Consider the following 21,377-nt stretch of genomic DNA (forward strand, 5'->3'; position numbering starts at 1 on the left):
GAAACTGGATTAAAGTAGCACTTGGCCACAATGGTGAAATCTTTTAAACTGCTGGCATTGTAAGGCCCCAGTTCTGTCATTCTGGACATCCAAAGATGAGACTGACACAAGACTGTGGCTAAGCAACACCAACGTGTTGTTCCACCTGTTGGAGTTCATTTTTTAGTTCTTCATTGCAGTTGCATTGCACGGAGGGAACGCTCAGGTCTAAAAAACACCCTGATAAGTGTGTGTGACCCACCTTGTGTCTGCTTCTCCACCCAGCTGTTGATGTTGACTCTGGTCGCCTCAAAGCCGGTTTGGAAGTCCACAGACTCCAGCTCTGCGTTGTAGTGCTTCCTGGTTTGTCCCAAGAAATCCTGGAACCATCAGCGACACCTTTACTGATTCTCATTCTGACCACCCAGACTCAGTGGAATTCAAAGCCATTACCGCCAGGAGAGTCTTTTCACAATCACTGCTTTACTAGCTTGTGTGCTGGCTTGCTGCCCCAACCCTCAGTCATCATTCCTTTTTACGTAAAGCTTGAATATTCCTATGGGAGCCTGTCATTCATTCCAGCCTCACATTCTTTAAACAAACCCACTCCCAATCATGAAGAAGCACAGTCACACACACACCTCAACAAACTGGTAGGACTGCTCCCCGTACAGTCTGTTGGCAACGCTGAGGGCGTAGGGAGCATCTGCCTTGTTGAGCTCCCTCAGCAGCTGGCCGAAGCTGGCGTGGACATCATCCTGACAGTCCTTGGTTTTCAGACACTGTGGACAAAGCAGACGAGTGGTGTTAGAGACCCACACTAAGCTACTGTTAAACGTTTCTCTGCAGCTTGCTGTCCCTGATGCTCCACGCTAAGTATGTGCCTACACCATGTTGAAGGAGGCACCTCAAATTTGGACATGCAAATGGCTTCAGCACAGAACCTAGTATAACACAGCACAGCGTATGGATTGGTCCGTACGGATCAATTGGGAAGAAATGAATGACTCAGTGGCTAGGGTGACATACTAGACACATTTTTTAAGTACTGGTGTACTCCTTTAAGCTGACGGCTTTCAGTAGTTGTATGTGAAAACATCTGAGCCATTTAGATGTCAACGTGGATGCTAGGAATTTAAACACGGACTGAAAAAATATGGTGAAAATAAAAATACAGTAAGAAACCGACGTGGAAAAAGTAGAGAGAATATTTTAACACCCCTTCGCACCGACTTTAAAGAAACCATGGAAATGTCTGCCCAAGCTTTGACGAGCCTTCACCAAAAAGATTCACATGAAGACACATAAATATTCTTTTATTGTTGGTTATTTGTCTTTACATTTTCATTTTTTATTTATTCCTCTTTCTATTTCCACATTTCTTTTCCTTATTCTTTTAGAGAGCTATTCGTTTTTTAGGGCACTCCTATGACTCCATACAGGACTACATTCCTGTGAATTATGCAGTACTGTGAGGTTCGGAGCTGACAGTCAACACACACTAAACCTTCAGCAGGGCTGCTCATCCGCATTGCCGTGTTTTCCTTCATTCATTTCAAGGCAGCGGCATCTTGGAGATTAGCAGAAGAACAAGTGGAAATTCTCTTTGTCTCCTGGGATCCCCTCACCACACGACACCACCCAGACCATGTGTTAGTAAAACGCCCCTCCGTTAGTTTATCATTCCTGCACTCTTGGCTTCGTTACCGCCTGCAGCAGATACTGTGGCAGTCTGGACCGGACCTGCCTCTGCATCTGCATCTGCATCGGCTGTGCTCCTGCTTCCTGCGGCTTCTCTGCCTCAGTGAAGCCGAGGACCTAGGGGTGCAATTGGTAGCGTTCACTGTTAAGTTGGACATCGAGTGTTACAATATCATCCAAGCCGTGACGTGTGGGTTGAGTCGTATTCCGCAGGCCGTGTACGTTACCCTCAGACTGGGAAGGTTGGTTCAAAAACGAAGCCAGCTAGAACGGCCGACCGGAGAGAAGTGAGTAAAAACCTCTCTCGTGCACAAAGACACGGGGAGATGATGACTGTAGTTACATGGTACATCGGAATACATGGGTTTTCCACATCATCAAACTCAGGCTATTCACCTGTTGAATGAATTACATTGACTGAAGAACTGGAGGGAGCAGAAGCATTGGCATCACACTGTCCTTCCGCGTGATGTTGAGTGGAGGTGCTCAACAATGCTGCTGTCAGGGCGTACTGACCGCGCCCTGAGTTCCTCTAAGTAACTGCAGCAAGGCAAGAACTCCAGCACGGAGCCGAATATTCTCCCGTTCTTATTCTGTGTCGCAGTTACAGTAGCTGACACGTGGATTCACACCGAAGTAATGGGAAGCAATGTGTTTCTGCAGGTACCAATGTGGTACTGTACATTTCGAAATTGGACTGAATCATGAGGGTGGTAGTTTAGGAAGAAGGTGGGTGGCAAGTTCTCGCGAATTCAAGCCACGTCATATCGGACTAACTTACCCAGGTATTTCCTGGGTAAAGCAGATGCTGGACAGTTTGCAAATAAAAAAAAAAAAAAAAAAAGTTCCCACGACTGGATTTTCTGGCAACTGACTGCTAAAGCCTCCTCCCACTAGCCCCATGTTACTGTTCTCTCTGCTTTCTTTCACGCATAAACAATCACACACCCCCTTTCTCTTACTCACCGAGTCGTGCGGGCACACACAGCTTTATTACCACAACTCGTGACACAGGCAGGGTCAAACTGGTTTGTTTGGCCTACGATCAGAACAACTTCCCAGGTAAATATCATAATTCAGTTGGATTCCGTCTGGGTGAAAGTGCTGACCGAGACCCAGCTGACATGGTAACGAACACAGTAAGCACACCACGTCAACTTCCACCTACATTTCAACTACCTCTACCTCTACATCTATCTCAGTGTACTGGTTATTACCATGCATGGGACGTATGCACATAATGGGAACTGGTAAGGTGTACATATTGCTTTACTGTACCTAGTTCTTCATGGCCCTCTCACTTCCATATTATGCTTCAGAGAGCCGCTCCCTGATCAGAGTCTGAACGGAGCAGATCTTTGTCATTTTTGCAGATGTTGGAAGATAAAACTGGTGATACATACTGGGCGTGGGCTTTCACACCTCCAGGGCTCCACACCGCCCTTCACGCCTATAAAATTAACAGACTGTCTTTTTGCAGTATTGATGTTCAGCGTAGCTTAAAATTGACTCTGACAGGTGTTGGGTCAGAATCACGGTAACTTCCGAAGCCGCTGTTTGTGGTGGTGCATTTTATGGGAGCTCTGCATCATTTTGTCCACTAGACGAGCAACAGGGACACCTTGCAAAAATGTTAATTTATTACTTTTCACCGAAACGGCGCATGTGTGTGAGATGGTGTGTGTGTGTGTGTGTGTGTGTGTACCTCTGACATCTGTGCAGCTGTGTTGCCTCTGGCCCCCAGCATCACCATGGCCAGGGCTGAAGAGATGCTAAAGGGCGAGTAGAAGATATTTGCGGTCTTGTCGTTATCACCCAGCGTTTTCAGCAGAGCCAGAGAGAAGGTGGTGTTGGCCTTGGACATAGGGGTTGATGATGAGGCCATTGTGTCTGAGAGGAAGAAAACACGGCAGAGCATTCATTATTACTTTACAAATTTTAAAAATGCTTTTATCTCTTCATCCAATTAGTATTTCACTCAATCGCGGAGCCAAACTCCACTCAAAAGTTGGTTAATTTATAATTACATTGACTGTAATGATACCAAGCAGGGTTAGTTCTATATAATTCTTTAAAGCGTTTGCTTTACCTACCCTAACCTTTACCCACCTTAAAAAAAAAAAGAAATGATATATGTATTTATATTATTATTATTATTATTATTACTATTAATCTTTTTTTTTACTGTTAATTTCTGGTTCTTAATGTTGTAGTCCTCCAGAAAACCATGTGAAGCACTTTGCTGCTGTATAAATAAAGTTATTGTTATTATTGTCATTCATGTGGAGCAGCGGTCGTTACCCTTAGTAACTTTGGATTTTATAGAAATTAGCATCATCTTTGGTGGCGTGTATGCAAAGTCCCCATCAGACTGTAATTTTAGTTACAAATCGTCATGAAAGGATTAAATTGAGGATTTTTTTAATGGAATATGGCAGAAAAACCGCGGGTTAAAGTCGCTCTTTGATTTCACAAGGAGAAGGACTTATTCTGCTGCCTCACATTATATATATTACCTGTCCGGTAAAATCCGATAGAAAATCGTTGCCCCCCTGCAGCCTTAGACCAGGTCTGCGTGTCTCGCCAGCTCACGTTAAAAACCAAACCAAACCAAATCATGCCAACACACGCGAGCGAGTCGCATCCTGCACTTACTGACCGACACCGATGTCCTCACAGGCCCGCAGCGATCAGGAGTCTTTCCGTAGCAGACTGACTTCACCGGGAAGCGCCCGCTTCAGCTTTTAAAGGCGGGTGCGGTGACAGCGCAGGGGCGGGCGGAGCGGGACGCCGCGCCCTGTGTTCACAGCCAGAGTGAGCAGATGTACTGACGGGCGGGCCTCCAGCGGTGGTCTTGGAGTCACTTTGAAAATGGCCTCTCCGGACTCGAGGCACCGTCAACCTGACAGTGGCACATTGTAGCTTATTCCATGGTGTTGATGATGTGAAGAAGCAGCTTTCCTTTCTTCACAAGTTTCATCAATCAAGACAGGAAATTCTTCTCACGGCCCTCGCTGCCTTAAGCGACCACATGTAGTACTCCAAGCCAATTAAAAAGAATTTATGAAAACATATAGAGACATGTCCTAGGCAAATACAAATGGAAACCTCAGAAATAAAACAAAATAATGTCCAAATTCAGGCTGGTCGTCCCATCTGACCCTCCAATGGACCTTTCCCTGCCTAGCACGCATCTCCCTAAGCACCGAGAAAAAGAAAATAAATGAAGTCCCAGTGTATTTACCTACTGACAGAGAACAACATTCTTAGAGCAATTAAAGCCAAAAGATCCCCAAGTAACGCAAATTATCATTTTGGACTCTGCATATAAATGTCCTACTTTAAATATGATCAATAGCACAGATTACATCTAACATTGTAGAATGTATACATATATATATAAGAGAAGTCATAAGAAGGTATCACGCTGCAGCTCCTCAGCAGCGTCGGCTCGCGTTGTAGTGTTGATGGTGTTTTGAGTCCAGATATTTTAGTCCCACAGGGGCTTGTCCAGGGCCCTTCGTCCATTTTTCACCCTCCTTGTTTTGAGTGTTTGGGAACATCGGGGTCCCCGAACAGTCAGTCACCCTCACAGTGGTTTTTCCCCAATACCATTCTCGGAGAAAGGAAAGAAAACACCAACCAGTATCTTGCAAAAAGAAAAAACATCAGATGCATTCAAATTATCCCAAGTTAATATTCCCCTTTACCATTTCCCCCCTTTTGATTATACCACTCTATAGTAAGACACTACAAAACAACTAAATAATACCAAAAATAAATGCAAAAATTTGCAAAACCCCGCAAGGTTTAGGTGATATTATCAATATGATGTTACACCATACCATGGAAATAGTCCTATACCCCATTTCTCTCCAAGACTAATCCTCCAATGGCCAATTCTCTTTTCTTCCTACTGCCAGGAGCAGCAGTAGATTTGACCTCATCAGGTGCTTGTCCCTTCTGGACCGCCAAAACTTCACATGGAAGCTTTAATCTTGCCATGTAGCAGCATCCGGTCCATCCATATGACAGAAATAAGTATGCTTTATCACCACAAACCCACCAAATGTCTCTGAAATTCCCTATAGTCACATTTGCAGGCAAAGTTTGGTTCTTTACCTTTACCTCAGTTTTACTCTGTTTGCGGTGTGGTGTATGAGAGGTCACTGTATATAACCCATCAACAGTCTTGTCTTCACGCCCATTAAATTGCATCATATATTTATCACAGTCTGCTATTCCCATAAACATACCAGGGCCATTATGTATTTCACTGGAACAAAAACAGTCTTCAGCCTTTACAGGTGTCACGTCCTGTCCATCAGGAACTGCTGGTGTCACATCCTCGTGTTTGTCGAGTAAATTTAAATATGGCAAGTTTCTCAACCAAGAGCAAGCAAATCTGGGTCTAAACAGATGTACTGATAAAGCCATAACTTTATCTTCTCTTGACTTCTGCCGATACAACAGCCATGATAGTGCATAAGATTGACACTTAGGAAGCAGCGGTTCTGGTACCGTCTCCATAATTGCAGGCCATGTGCCTGGTGGTGGAATTCTCACCACACACGGGCAATTCATGTCCTTAATCGATCTCACAGAATGAGTCAATTGTTGAAACCACAAATTTCTACCTGCCCATGGGTCTGAAATTTGTAGCACCGAGGAGTCAAATCCATATGCCTTCCGCGTAGTTTCTCTCTTTTGTAATGCTCGATAGGATTCAGTGATGTCGTCTGGTGTCCGGTCAAGGTCATCGAGGTCATTGGTCATATCTGACAGAGTCCTCTGAATTATTACAGATGAGTTTACATTAGTGTTGTCCACTATTGATTCCCGAATTCCAGCTCTCTTACTACTACTGTTCAAGCTAACCTCTGTTCGCAACATTGGCTTTTGAGTCCCATTAACAAATTCCTCAGGCGTCAAAAGTGCCATAACAGGAGTCTGTGTCCTGTTTTCGAGTTCAGTCAATGTTTTCTTTGTGACAGCCCCTGTCACAACCTTACTTGTAGAATCTCCCAAAGTAACGGACGTTTGAGTCGTCACCACCATTGTTGTACTATTTATCCCCTTCTGAGTTGTAATTATAGTATCGTCCGGAGTTGTCATCTTGACACTCTTAGTCACTTCTTGAGCTAAAGTACTATACATCACCTGGTCGCTATATATCCCCTTTGTAGTTGCTGTAGTAAGTTGCTCCTGAACTTTTCTAACAACTTGAACAGGAATAAAACTTATTATCACAAGTGTCACTTTGCGAGTTACATATCCCTCTATCCAATAGTTTCGAAACGATACAAATTTTAAGTGTGGTTCATAATAGGTGCATGTATATTCCCCTTGATCTTCCCAAGTAACATTTCTCAAAACAAGCGAGCAATCACCCTCTATCTTCATCCACTTCATGTCATTGTACAATACATACTTCCTTCGATCATGAGGCACAATGTCGACATCAGGTCCTATTAACACTACGTCTTCACCGCGATTATTTTTCCACTTAGGAGGATTATCGCCATCAACATTCCATTTACCACACTGACATGGAAGATGAGCCGCACTGCCTAAATTTACCCTAATCACAGAGTTCGAGGCAGTTGGTGTCGGTGAAGTCGTCCGATGTGCGATACATTTGTACTTTCAGTAAGCTTCAGAACTGGAAGGATAGGTTTCTGTTCCTTTTTCCCAGTTTCTGTCCGGAGAGTTGACATTATAGTTGTTAATTCTCCTACTTCTTCTTATTATCCACCAGCTGTATTTGACTAAGTTTTCTGAGAGTCTCCTGGTCCTGTTCTTTCTGGTCATGCTCCTTCTTCCGATATAGCTCCACTTGATGTGCTATATGGTCCGTGTAGACACCCTTTGCCATGCTTCCAAGACCAACCACCTCTGCCAGCTTGCTCCTCACTGGTAGGGGCAACCCCTTCTGTATTTGCACTCGCAGAATTGATTGCTCCACCTGATTCAAGTCCGGGTCATTTCCTGTGACATTTCTCCACACTTGATGGGCCCTTGACACATAAGCCCTTGGGTTCTCTTCCTGTCCGAGTGGTTCAATAAGGATATTATCGGGATGTACATTTGTTGGAGATGTATCTCTCAGCGCTCTCCAAACACGACCTCTATTTGCAGCAAACAACTCTGGATCGTTCACAGAAGTTCCCACATATCGATTTAGTCCCGCTTTCTCTTCCATAGCTGGGAGTCCAAGGAGGTTAGCCAAAAGTCTCTTAATATCTCCTATGGCTGACTGTGTTCCCACCATTATCTCTTCCAACTTTGAAATCCAAGGATGCGCTCCATCTTGAAGAGTAGGTAACTTCTCGAGTATGTCTGACATATCTGTATTCTGCCAGGGCTTATACTCCAGATTCTGTCCTCGAATAACCACTGGACACATCTTATCTGGTGACTTTCCCCTTCTTGGGCGTAATGAGTATTTCATAGTGTCTGACTTTTTAGATTCTTTCTTCCGTAATTCTTTCTTAGCTATCTGCAATTCCTGTAATTGATTCTCCAGTGCTTCCCGACTTTCTAGACTGGTAGAATTGTCAATGTCAATAAGACATTGATCAATACATTCCTCAACCTCTCTTAAAGTCTGCCATCTGTCTTCTCCATATCTGGTACTGGATGCCCTTGGGAGAAACCCTCTTAAAAACGATGAACCCTTGCTCTCCGAGTCTCCATCGCTGTTTCCATTCTCACTTTCATTGGAGCTGTAACCTCCTCGGTCCTTTTTCCTCCACGTTCTGACTCCTTTTCTCTCTGCTTTAGCCAACATCCGTCTGACTGCTGGGTCATATCCACCCATATGATCGTCCTCTCCAATTTCCATCTTCTTGATCCTTAGTCCCCCCTTAGTTTCTAAAGTTTAGAAACTAAGGGGGGACTAGAAACTAGTTTTCTTTTTAATTTTAGTGTTTGGATACATCTTTATGGCTGTTTCCGCTCTTCCTGTTTCTATTATTCGCTCATTGTCATCTGTAATGTGATAGTTACCCTCCTGACTAATCACTGGAAGTTGGGGATAAAGCTCCTCAAACTTCACCTCCTTCTCATAATGTGGGGGTGTCTTTATTGGGGCCGTATGTGAGAATGGTGTATTAGTTTCTGCCACTAATTTTTCTATTTCTTTTGCATTCTTCTCTATTTCTTCTGCGCCTTTCTCCCTCTTATCTTTTGCAGCTTCCAATCATTTCTGTCCCTCATTTTCAAACAACTGGAGAATGCCAAGCTCTGTTTGTCTTTTTTCTTTGCGATTCTGTCCCTTTTTACCTTTCTTCTGATCCGCCTTATATGTAGATATAAGCACCTGCATTGTTTTAATTACATCTGGGTTGAGTGTCCCTTCCACTGGCCAAGGTTGGTCAATTTCAGGCCAACGCTTATGCCACTTTTCCGACATTTTTTCTACACCTTTAATTAGGGGATTACTCTTCTGCACAACATCAACCGGAGTGATTGATGTCAAAGTATTAGGGTCCTTCTTCGGCATTGTAATAATTACCTTATACTCCCTTATTATAAATCAAATCAACTTTTTTTTTTCCAAAGTTTATTTAGGTTATTCCTCTCTTCAATTTCCTATTTAAAGTAATTACAAACCACTGTATTGCCACAATCAGTAACAGAAAGTGAAATAAATTTGCCAACTTCAGAGCGTCAAAAGTCTTATTTTAATTTATTTCATTCTAATAATATCTTAAATCTCCAAGTTATTTTACCTTAAATAGGCTCACATGTCCTTAAAGACTGTCCATTTACTCCAAGCCCCGGTTCGTCAGTTTTTTTTTTCTTTTTTTTTTTTTTTCAGTCTCTAACCAAGAGGGAGGGGAGGTGGTAGCGCTCTCCCTCCCTCACTCTCTCTCTCACACACAGAGAGAGCGGCATAGAGTAAAAACCGAGAAAAACTACACGCTCATCAATCGCTCAATCGGTCCCTCATCAAAACCAAATGCGTGTTTTAATATTGGCAGTTTTATCAGAAGGTTATCTTTCCCTTCCCATCTTATTTCTTGCTCATTCTTGTGCACACAAAAAATCCTCGCTGTTCTCCCTACTTCTCTCCACAATAAAAATGTTCTTCTCGGGGCTCATATTTTAGCAGATTCAATACCTCTTCTCAATGGAAGCTCATAGATATGATCAAACGTCCCTCAAGGGCTCATGTATGTATTTTTAACAATTTTAGTCCCCTTAAAGACTCATAGATCATTACTTTCAAATGTCCTTTGATAAAGGTTTTTATCCAAACGTCCCCCTGAAAGAGGCTCATATATATTTAACATTAAAAGCAAACATATCTGTCCTTATGAATCGATAAACCACTTATTTTCAACCACAACCTATGTGTGGCTGTCACACACGAACCTTCCGCATCCAGTCACACCCAGCTGAAACACCGCTGACACACCACGCAGCAGACACACACACAGACAGACCAATCGTTGAACAAACAAGGACACAGAGCAGAATACACCAAACAGAAGCTCCCAACAAACTCAATCATCATCCCAAATTTCTCAAAGTGAACTCATTCATACTTTCCCCCACTGAATGCGCCTTTTTTTGCCGCTCACTTTTCTCTTTTTCCTAAACGTATTCTACCTTAATGAGATGCAGACATTTCAACGAGAGGCTGCTTCAGACATCGTTCGTCGACGAATGTTCGAGTGGGAGCTTACAACTGAATTTTCTCATTCTGCACCTCCAGCTCTTAGAACTGACCTGAAACATCCCCTAGTGACATCCCGGGTTTTATGGCCCGTCTAACACCGCCTTCCTAAGGGCTTCATCCCAATCTGCGGCCTAACCTCGGTATTTCCTCTTTTTTCCTTTACATTTCCTTTTCATTTCCTTTTTTCCTATGTTTCTTTTACTTTATTTAAGTTCCCCTAATTCCTCCAGGCCTGGAGTTACGATTCTAATTTCCAGTCAAATTCCACTATTTTTTAAAAGCCAACTTTCACGCAGCAGCTAAGACGCATGTCTTACCGTTAAGGAAGATAAGGGCCCTGTCTTCATTAATCTCGCATGGCGTTTATTTAGCGCACTTTACCGCTACTAATTAGGCTATTCTTCCGTTTCCTACTTGAACTTCTTATTTTCTTTACGTCTTTCCTTCTTTAACTTCTTATTTTCTTTACGTCTTTACTACACTACTCCCCCATGTTGCGTCGCCCGAGCAACGCAACAAAACCAAATTTATAACGGACCACCGAACCAAACATCAACGCATCATGACACGCACACACAAATGATTCTTCTCGGTGTGACCAACCAGCAAATACAACAGCCTCAACGAACAAACCAGCGCCCCAAAAATGTGAGGAATGCTCACCTGAACCGCCGGCGTGGAGCGGGAGTCGGCGCGCTGATGCTGACAAAGATGCTGCAGGACACAACACGACCAAGTTCGTGACGCCAAAATTCTTATACTTTATTCGATGGTGTTGATGATGTGAAGAGGATGAAGGAGACTCCGCTGGCACCGTCTCGATTGCATATTGAGGTTTATTACAAAGAAGAACAGCGTCAAGTCAAGCATCTGCAGATCTGCTTGTGAGAGGGTGTGAAGCCAATGAACCGCTCTGAAAATCAGTCTTGGTCAGCGACTCTTAAATAAGGCCGTTGTTTTCCAAAAAACTGTCACTAACGTATGATTTCGATCACAAAGCATAAACTTCCTTTCCCAAACTGTGAGGCACCCTCTGAGGACCTTTGACCTAGGGCCTCTATAAACACAGCTCTACATATATAAACATACACCTCAACATCAAGCGGGATTTCAGGTTTCAAACACGAAAACCACTCGTTTCTCTGGAGGGTATGAAACTGCAGCGGTAGTTCCCATTTTTTATTAATTATCCAAGAAGAAATGACAGGCACAAGGCTGGGAAGCGAAGAGAGGTGAAACAGAAACAGCGAGGAAGGAGGGAAAACTAGTAAAACGTGTGCAGGAGAAACGATTAATAATGAACACTCAGCAGGCTGGGATACAGGGTATCTCTAGCGAAAGTCGCCCGTACGATTAATGCGCTGTAAAGTTGGCGTGACAGCTCCTTTGCACGATCTGGGAAACTTAACACTCGTCTCTCACCACTGTCTGGGACGAGGCCTAGAGCCGGGGGACCGTTGGCACCCACTGAGAGTTGGGGGGCAAAAAGAGAGAGAGAGATGCAACCCTGAAAGCTGCCGTCAATCCTGGTCCTCGGGATTCCCAGGGGAGCCGGATTTCTATCCTCCTCGATAGTTAATTGTGTTTACTCGGCAGGTCATGTTTAAAATATCGGCCGCCGTCTCATTTGTCCGCCGCTCCTCTCGCTGTACAGGTCCGATGTCATATAAAGGCTGCATTGTGATCGGCAGAGAAATTACAGTGGCTGTCACAATGCAGCTTTTATGAAACAGATTGTACCAAGATCACGAGACAGACCGTAGAGGCTGCGAGGCCAAAACTGTCACTTTCTACACAGTAATAGAACATTAGGTCCACGCTAACGGCCTTCAACCCGTCACTGCATTAACCCACTGCCCCTGTTTTCGACATGTGCTTTCCGTACAGTAGACCATCTTTGTTACTAGGTCAGATCGCACAACTTCAACGTGAAACGCAGACGCAAAGTCCGAGTTGCCGCCCAACAGCAAACCATCGAACGTCCTCGTATTCGTCTGAATCAGACAGAAAGACATTTCCAGAGTCACGGGGTTGCAGATCATATTTTAGGACACACAAGTGAGAGATAAGAACAGAGTACCAAACAATTACAACACTGGAACGTGGAAACTGTGAACGAAAACAGTAAAAATATCTGAGCCTCCGGTAGGAACAGTCTAGGAACAGTACTCTGTTGTGGAGCACTATTTGGCACAGTGGCCAAAGTAAAGGGAAACTTTTTCGGCGCAGGTGCTGCGTAAGTAGCTTTCAGTGGAGTAGACAGGCCTTCGTGTTTGAATTCCTCCTCTGTTGTTTAACACAGCCATGTATCCTTAGTTGAGCCTGACTCCAGAACTCAATGCCAGCGGAGGCAGTGACTCAAAGTCTTGCTTGCAGATAGTTCAGCGCCTCTCATTTCACCAGTATCCTGCCGCCAGAGTCAAAGAGAAACCGAATTCAGATTTTGCGTAACTGTTCTCAGACCAGGTTTGGTCTGATCTGAGGGAACGAGCCTCTCCACCGACGCCACGGCTATCGCCCTTCCTCCCGCCGGTTTCTCCAGTCAGAGTATAGCTAACAGGGAGTTACGGGAAGCACCGGGAGCAGTTGGTGGAAGGATTTTACTTAGTGGGATGATTGTGATTGTGTTAACGCTTGTATGTGGCCACATCTTATGTTTGTTTGTTTGCAAATTACAGTACAGGAAATCCTGTTATGATCTTCACATTAATAGTCATATTAGATAAATAAATAATATCCACTGCACCAAGAGGAACCAGTCCGTATTTCATAGCTACCCGATTCATACAACCAAATTACGCTGTAAATCGTGGCTGTATTATAATATGTTACCAAAGGATTTTAAAAACTAGAATGTAACTTCTGCAGCTAAAATTCTACTATCCATGAATCGAATACAATGGCTGAAGGTTCATATTAGTCTGCATCAAAAACCACGTACAGTAAGTCACTCAAAGTGCACATTATTAATAACGGAAGTCCATGTTGGTCTAATGTATGGGTCAGTTTGTTCAACCATTCTCAATTCAATGTTGATAATCACTGTGACGAAATCAGACCTTGGATGATCGGTATCCTCGAAGTTCGTATTTCTACAACTGCAAACAAGCATTTCTCAAAACTGAGTTCACGTTTTCAAAATCAAATAATCAAATACACGAAATTAAAAAAAAGATAAGCGTCTTGAAGCACACTGCAGCATTTGTGGTTCATTTCTGTGATGGATACTTAAAGTAGCAGGCTCCGGTATTGGGATCTGGTTTACGCCAAATAAACAAACAAACGACAGGTAAAAGACAGTACAGTGAGCTGTGCTGAAACGCTGCCTGTTGTTGGGGTGTTCTGAGGGACAACTTGTTGGGGGACAACTGTTGTCAGTGTTCTGGTCCCAGAGCTGATCCTGACATGTGGACCCAGGGTTTTGGTTTCTTCAGTGCTTCGGTTACCCGCTGTGCTGAGCCGCGCGTTGATAAAAGAGAACTGTGCGGAGAGTTTTCAAAAAGGGAACTCAGTCTGGAGAAATGTGGGTTACCAAGTGTAAAAAAATAAAATGTAAAAATACACTCCCCATTATTCCTCTGGACAATAGCCTATATTGCTGCTTCACTATGTAACAAGTTAGACGATGGCCATCTGCGTGTCAGTACTGATGTTTTGTGCACCCGTGTAAACCCAAACAGTCGCACAGAAGAACCATTCCCGTCGTCTGGGCTTAAAACGGGCATTGCCTTTCTCACACACACGCTAATACACACTCATATAGGCAGATGCACCAATGCATACGTGGACACAACAATGTCCACATCTCCTCTCCCCATATCCCCGATGACAATGAGGAGAATCCTTGAGGGTATGTCACAGACACACACGTACATACACATGTGCATGCACATTATCACGCACGAATACACACACCCTACTAAGCATATGGAAGACAGTCACGCAACCCCCCGCCCGTAACCCCCACAACCTTGCCACTTCTTGACTAGAATTCGCTAATGAGCAATAGGCAGACCACCTTGCCTCATTGCTTACTTCCTTTTGCTGTTTCAGTGCCTCTAAACCAGTGGTTTCCATTTGTCGGATTTACCCTCACAGCCCCGTCGGATGTACACTGGCACACCCTCAAACCACCGGTCGTGCTCCAAATGTATCCATTTGAAGTGACTGGAAATTTGGCTGTTATTTGACACCATTAGTTATGTTAAAGTGGACTGTTGGAACAATGGTTTCGTACTATTTGGTCAGTTTGGTCAAGTTTGTAGTACTACTGCCACTCGAAAGCTGGGCCTTTCAGCCATTGATGCATGACTTCTCTGTTAGCTCGCTAACTTCACGCACTCTCAGCGGCCTCACGTGCAGCAGTTGCACTTGACGTCAACATGCAGATACTGAATAATATCATATGGATTCAAAATGTGGGTGTGCACTACATGTCCAATCGCTGTCATGATAAAGTACTCTGTGATAGTGAGCACCTGAAATAAAATCTATTAAAAGAAAAAAGAAAAAAAAAAAACCTAGTTGTTGTTTGGTCTGCACTGTAAATAATATCCTGGTCTGTAACCGCGTTTGATCACTTTTACAAGCCAACGAGATTTTCAGGAATGCTTGCAAGTTTTTATTTCACCGTGTTCATTATTGGACCTGAGTGAAGCAAAGTAGAACAACAGAAAACAGTGATGCTTGTATTCCTCCACGATCATATTAACAGACATCCCTACCTCCCATTATATACACTGCAACATCCTGCCCCGCGTGTCAGTGCCTCGAATCACACCAAAGAGCATCTCTTTGCATCGGTGAGTGTGAAATTAACGGGCAGTTCTTCACGGTGACTCATCAATACATGTATGTGATGCGTTTGAGCAATGAGCAAAAATACTTCACTTCACTATTTTTCTCCAAAGCAAGAAAACCTGCCCAGTTCCTGGTTGTTCAAACCGTGTGGGAACTCTGTGTGATCTCTGGTCTACAGCAGGCATTCTGCCCCTTCCAGCGAAGGGAAAATGTCGTGTGGTACGGCCAGAGATGGAGCGGACATCAAGGTTCAAACCTAGAGACAGCAGAAGCAGTAGACTTCTGCCCGGTGGGAGTCCCTGACAATTTGAGGGTTCTGACCCGCAGTGGCAAGCATTCAATCAGTGGGTCTGACTCCGAATGACTGATAATACCAGAAAAGTGGTACTATATGACTGGTCTACGCCAAGATTACTAAGGTTACAAGAGAAAGTAATTACCAGTATAACAGTGGGGAGACTGGGATTCAACAAAATACAAACTTTACTTTTGTACATGCAGCCATAGTCCATCATCATCAGTTAAGAACAAGTGAAGTGCGGAACATCCTTTGAATCTTCGTACCGAAGCTGCGATCAAACCGAGAGATCCCTCCACATTCAGATCGCTCGAGCATCATTCAACCTTCGGTCTCTGTGGAGTTTGTGTTGGTTTGTAATGGGCTATGATCTGAATCAGGATGAAACAGTTGACGACCAAAAAGAGCAGTCCAGCGAGCCAGATCAACAGGAAAGCGTTGTAGCCTTCAAACTCCAGGAAGTAGGCCGGGCCCAACCAAATGCCCTGGTATCAGAGAGAAGATACAACAGTTACCTCGCACCAGGTCCCGTTTTAGTTCTTTCATTCAAAACTTTTGCAGAACAAATACAGGTGTGAATCTACGCCGTTCAACATTTGACCACTGAAGGATGCAAAGCAACAAGGCATCCATGGATCTACCTTTTAAAATGCACCATTTTCCGGCCAGGAAGCCAAATTTAACTGTAACTCAACATGTGCTAAACTGAATCACCTGTCCAGCAAACCAGAGGAGCAGCAGTCCCACTCCCTGTTTTAGTGACAGACTCAGGTGAGGGATGACCAGAGGAAGTAAGCACAGGTACCACAGGAAGTACTGCGAAAGGATAACAAGCAACTTTGTTAAAGTCTATGCGAAGCAACGTCTACGCTCTATGTCTTCATTCTTTGCAATAGGAGGCTGAAAGATGGCCCCAGGCACTGTCTGATCTCTACCTCGACTCTGTTCTGGTGATGGTGGTTTATTTACCTGTGAAGTGCAGACTTTGTTGAAGGAGACGAAGACGGCCGTGTGGAGGAAACAGGAAAAGGCCAGGTCCGAGTGAAAGGCCCAAGACGCCGCCAACAGCAGGATGAGCTGTGGGAGAAACGCAGCCAGGCCAAGCCACTGGCTCCACCTGCTGTCTGCTCCAACGTAAGACAAAAGAAACCCACCAGTCTTAAAAAGCTGCATCGCCTCCTTTTAACACAGACCAGCCGGGAAAATACAGAATAAACCTACGTCCCACTTCATGACAACTCATTTATTAAACAAGCGCCTCGTCGCTGTTGACACGAGCAAAGCAGCTCATGCAGAGGGGCTTTGCTGCAAGGTGTCACACTAGCCTGCTATAAATGGCCGGATAGGGTGAATACCTGCAGTGAGGTAGAGCATGTAGAAGTACGGAGAGAAGTTGTGTCTGATGTCCCTTCTGGTCAGATGGTACAAGTAGGTCTCATGAAGGAACTCCCAGCCATACCTGACAAGACAGGAGAGGAGTCACATGATGGGAGCGTTTCCATTCCCAGTTACGGAAGATTGAAGGGAGAAAGATGAAGAGAGGCTCATATCCAGTCAAATCCAGAGGCGGTTACATCAGGCGCCTCTATTAGTCCATCTCAGAAGTCCGGACAAACAAAGTTTTTACTGCAATACTTAATACTCACATGTAATAGAAGAGTGCTGTGAGTATACAGAAAACTCCTCCGGCCACACTTGCAAAGAGGAACAGCTCTGCGTTGAGGAAGCTTCCGATGAACCCGATAAACCTCCTCCACCCCCGTTTGTCCTCCGCTGCCCTGGTCTCTGGCGTGCGCAGGCTCAGGGCCATGGGCAGAGCATATGTAACGGGGTAGATCTTCATATGGACTGACAGGCCATACAGAATAGCTGCCCATGTGAGATGCCGGCCTAGAAGAGAAAAAGCTAAGTATTAGTATTAAGTATTAGCCCAGGAGCTGTTTATCTACATTACATTACAGAGCTCCACACACACACCCACCCCCTTACCTTCCATACAGAGTAATGTCCCCAGCACCAGGGCTGCCAGGATGGACTCGGCGTTCCCTCGGCTGGATACACCCATGGGCAGTGGGTTGAGGAGCCACAGAGAAGAAACACGACGTGCAGTCTGAACATAAATCCCCCAAAAACACAACTTTATCTGCACCGAGCAAGAAGTGATTGTGACTGATTGAAAAATTACAAGTCGACTCCTCTAATCAAAGATTTCTGGTCAAGACAGGATCCGACTGACAAACCTGAGAGCCCAGACCTCGCAGGCGGAGGATTCTGTAGATGAGCAGTCCTGACAGCACATCACATACAATGAACAGGATCTTGCCAAACACCGTGCTGAGATAGATGTTGGGGGTGAGAAGCCAGGCTAGCAGAGGAGTGTAGCGGTAGGTTGATCTGTTGTACGGGGACTCACCCTGTGCAAAAGTTTCCCACATTGAAATGAAGACTGCAGTATCAGAATGGCACAGAAGTAGAGACGGTACCCACGTACAGTAGCTCTCATCCACACAGATCTTTAAATTTCACTGAGTCCAGACTGTCCGCTGCCGGGATGTTTTGATTGTGACAAAGCTGTTTATCTTTTTTACCTGTTTTTTTTTTTATTTATTGGAATTGTTAAAGCCAGCCTATAATCACACCCAGGCGAATGATCAAGCAACGTTCAAGTACCCCACAAGTTTTACTGTAACTTCCACCACTGGTCTGTTTTTTATCATTACCTTACCCGGTGGCACTGAAGTTAGTCTGGCGACCAAACCGAGGCCATGTCAACTTCCGGACTTTCGTCGAAAGATTACCGGCTTGGCTCTTCCGTTCAGCTCGTGAGGGACCAGACGCCAAACGTGAAAACTAGGAAGACTTCCGGAAGTGAAGGAACTGCTTTTACTGACATTTACATGCAGCAGCACCACCTACCGTGGTGGAGGACACCCAGGCACCCAAATCTGCTCCCTCCACATGTGTCCCACCACTGTGCAGCGTATGGCACTGGTTCCCAGTTATCTGCTGTGTAAAATTCAAGGGTGGAAAGTAACTACGTACATTTACTCAATACTACCGTACTTAAGTACACGTTTGAAGTACTTGTGTGTTTTTTTATATAATGCTACCTTATGCTTCTGCCTTCCCGGGTGGTTTCCCTTCCCAAGCTCTTCAGTATTTCACAAGATTAAAACTTTTTTTTCTCTTCTTCCCTCCCCCCATTAATCTTATCATGACCCTACAGATGTGCGCCCCTTTGGAGGGGCCCGTATATTGCTGTGTTGGTACTTATCCTTCAGTGAAGGAAGTGGGTACCTCTTCCACCACTGTCTGTTTCTATCTGCAAAATGTTTCTACGAAAACAATTCTACATCGGTGAGACAAGACACTTGCAGGTGCATTTAATCACACACTTTTATTCCCATCACACACACTTTTATTCCATGTGTAAAAGCGTAAGCATACATAAAGGCGACCTTGACTCCATGCACGTTCAAAACTTCCTGTGAACTCCAGTCATTGTAATCATAGTGGTGCAATTAAATACAACTGCACTTGATTTCATCACAATATTGTCTTTGGTTAACTGAACACATAAAACGAGAATCTTGCAAACATTGTATCTTAGATACATGGTATGAAAGGTGTAGTTTATGTCCGTGCTGTCGGTTGAAAAAGGCATAGCAGACATTGTGAGTAAGGCAAATTCTTTCAAAGGGTGTAAGATAGGAAAACCCAGAATCTGATGGTATAGATAAACTAGGGTAGGGTGTGAGGCTGCAGCAAATAGGGCCAAACATGTATTACAGACATAAAGTGAATCAGATCCGAAGGATCAGATTAGATGCAAAGGCTGAGCAGTGCAAGAACCTAACGTTCAGGGAGGCGCGGAATCACTCGTGTAAGAAGTGATGCAGAACTGTGACGCTACAGTTTGGAAAATCCAACACCATAGTTTTTACTCATCAACCTGGCGCTGAGAATATAGGACGGGAACTCAGGGTGTGATTAGCTACTGGAAACTCTGGAGGGGGATTTTCAACATTTTACCAGTAATACAAAATAAAATGCTAAACTACTGCAATTATAAATGTAATCGTAACCCCCCCTCTGGTTGAGACCTCAACAATCCCAACGACGTAGTGCTCACTCAGGGGAGCAGTACCGGCCAGCAAACAGAACGCTCTTGGAGGGGTTGTGTCGGATGAAGAAGAGGAAGGGATGGTCTGCGATGAAGGAGGCCGGAAGCATTGCACAGCGCAGATTCATGAAGATACAGTGGTGGCAGCAGAAGCCTCAGTGCCCCTCTCGTTCACCTCCACGAAAGCCTTGTGGAAGACTTTTGACACTACTAGGTCGTTGGCAGGAGACATGCCTGTTAGCAGAAGAGAGGGACAGAGAATATTTTAAATAAATATCATACCTGCTCTCACCCTACATGACAGGAATGCAGATTTCGTTGAGTTGGGAGAACCTGACAGGAGCCAGGTCAGGTTTTCGTTTCCTGATCTTTCCCGATTATGAACATTTCTGACATAGTCCAGGTACATGTCCTACCGGAGAAGTCACTCATTCTCCCGTCGAAAGCATCCACCATGCCCATGCTGATCAGGACATCCTTCATGTCATACTTCTCCTCCATCTTGAACCGAGGCAGGGCCACCTGGACCTCAACTTCCTTCATCATGGCTGGACGAGTCCACTCCACAAAGTTCTCATAGGTCAGCTCCCGTTCCAGCTGGGGGGTGGACAAAAAAAAAAAATCAATCATTATTTTGTCTGTGTCCTGAGAGTTTCTTTGTGTGTGGAGGTGTATGCATGTCCTACCTTCTCCAGACCAGTTGAACTGTCCTCTATGTCCATGGGTAGAAAGATGAGCATGCTGAGCTCCTTCCCTTTGTAAGGCATCTCCAGGATCTGTACAACAGCGTGTTTCCAAGATTACATCAAATACATGCTGGATAGCTTATCAGTTTGCATGCAACAATCAAAAACAATCAAAACAAAAGAAAACTAACTACCTAACTACAGGTAGTTAGGTAGTTAGTTATGGTAAACAACAGAGTATGGAACATAACCAAAACCTCATCAATTGTTCTTTGAATCACGGTCAGTCTCTTTCATATTCCATGGAAATCCTGCTTAGCCTCATTGACAAAGGTAGTAAATGACTGATTTCGTTGTTATCTGGTCAGTCAACTGGCGGTTGGTTGACCGACAGACAAACTGTATTAACTCATTAATTAAAGGAGTTCCTCGATTACCTGGCAGTTGGCTTCAGGGATGAAAGCCAAAGGGAACTTAGTTTTCTGCTTCATCATCTTCACTGGCTTAGAGTCATTCTGAAAAGAGCAGACAGAAAAATTCGTAACTCAAACACCAGCCGAAATCTTGCACGCGTCACCTTGTTGCAGTGACGTAGACGTGTACGGCAATGTGCGCTTAGTACAACGTGGCATCATCGCAATCCACTTTCAAGGGGTCGACACACCAAAGCTCGCAAAGGCCAGTCTGCTCAGTGAGAAATGCTGGAGCTCTGAAATAAGTTGAATACTTGACATCGAAATCACTTAATGCAGCTCCGACTTTTTGTCAACCGGTTCAAAGCTTAAGCATTTTTGATTACTCTGCAAAAAAGCCAAATGTCTTAATCGAAATTTTTTCTTTTACTTTGGTGGATCATTTCCCAATAACCAAAGCCATATCTGATCAGTTGGGTGGTACCGCCACATAGGTGTTTCTACAGACTCATTTTTGCTTAAACAGCAAACATTTCCTAAGAAAGGGCGTTGTCCGTCCGACAACTGAAGCCTCATGATGAGTTTTTTTTTTTACCCCCCATAGACATACACACCATGACTATAAGCCATTGTGAATATCTCCTCCTGATCTTTACTCATATGCAAAAAAAGAAGTGTCCGCCAAATGACC

General features: G+C 44.3%; 3 protein-coding genes across 6 annotated transcripts; all 3 read right to left on the reverse strand.

Annotated features, from left to right (window-relative positions):
• Nucleotides 1-241: 241 nt before the first annotated feature.
• LOC120787955 (leukocyte elastase inhibitor-like) lies at nucleotides 242-4,411 on the reverse strand (the record flags this gene model as incomplete). Its single annotated transcript, XM_040123427.1, has 4 exons — nucleotides 4,336-4,411; nucleotides 3,386-3,570; nucleotides 621-761; nucleotides 242-359 (listed from the first exon to the last, which is right to left on the reverse strand). Coding segments are annotated over exons 2-4 (439 nt in total), but the record flags the coding sequence as incomplete, so codon positions are not given.
• An 11,220-nt stretch (nucleotides 4,412-15,631) lies between these two features.
• pigm (phosphatidylinositol glycan anchor biosynthesis, class M) lies at nucleotides 15,632-18,298 on the reverse strand. Of its 4 annotated transcripts, none has more exons than XM_040123431.1 (8): nucleotides 18,190-18,294; nucleotides 17,705-17,878; nucleotides 17,454-17,515; nucleotides 17,111-17,354; nucleotides 16,820-16,923; nucleotides 16,434-16,588; nucleotides 16,179-16,280; nucleotides 15,632-15,949 (listed from the first exon to the last, which is right to left on the reverse strand). In XM_040123431.1, exons 2-8 carry the CDS (start codon nucleotides 17,761-17,763, stop codon nucleotides 15,782-15,784), a joined length of 894 nt encoding a protein of 297 aa, XP_039979365.1. In that variant the 5' UTR covers nucleotides 17,764-17,878; nucleotides 18,190-18,294; the 3' UTR covers nucleotides 15,632-15,781. The 4 variants fall into 4 exon arrangements, with proteins under 4 accessions (XP_039979365.1, XP_039979366.1, XP_039979363.1 ...); XM_040123432.1 differs by having other exon boundaries at nucleotides 18,185-18,291; XM_040123429.1 differs by having other exon boundaries at nucleotides 17,454-17,574; nucleotides 17,705-18,294.
• Nucleotides 18,299-18,849: 551 nt separating this feature from the next.
• Nucleotides 18,850-21,205, reverse strand: LOC120787957 (leukocyte elastase inhibitor-like). Its single transcript, XM_040123433.1, is given in 5 exon segments — nucleotides 18,850-19,718; nucleotides 19,721-19,821; nucleotides 20,004-20,184; nucleotides 20,274-20,363; nucleotides 20,711-21,205. Coding segments are annotated over 5 exon segments (555 nt in total). The 5' UTR covers nucleotides 20,768-21,205; the 3' UTR covers nucleotides 18,850-19,592.
• Between the last annotated feature and the right edge of the window lie 172 nt (nucleotides 21,206-21,377).

This window comes from Xiphias gladius, unplaced genomic scaffold, assembly GCF_016859285.1.
Source record: "Xiphias gladius isolate SHS-SW01 ecotype Sanya breed wild unplaced genomic scaffold, ASM1685928v1 HiC_scaffold_90, whole genome shotgun sequence".
In the NCBI taxonomy this organism is placed as follows: domain Eukaryota; kingdom Metazoa; phylum Chordata; class Actinopteri; order Istiophoriformes; family Xiphiidae; genus Xiphias; species Xiphias gladius.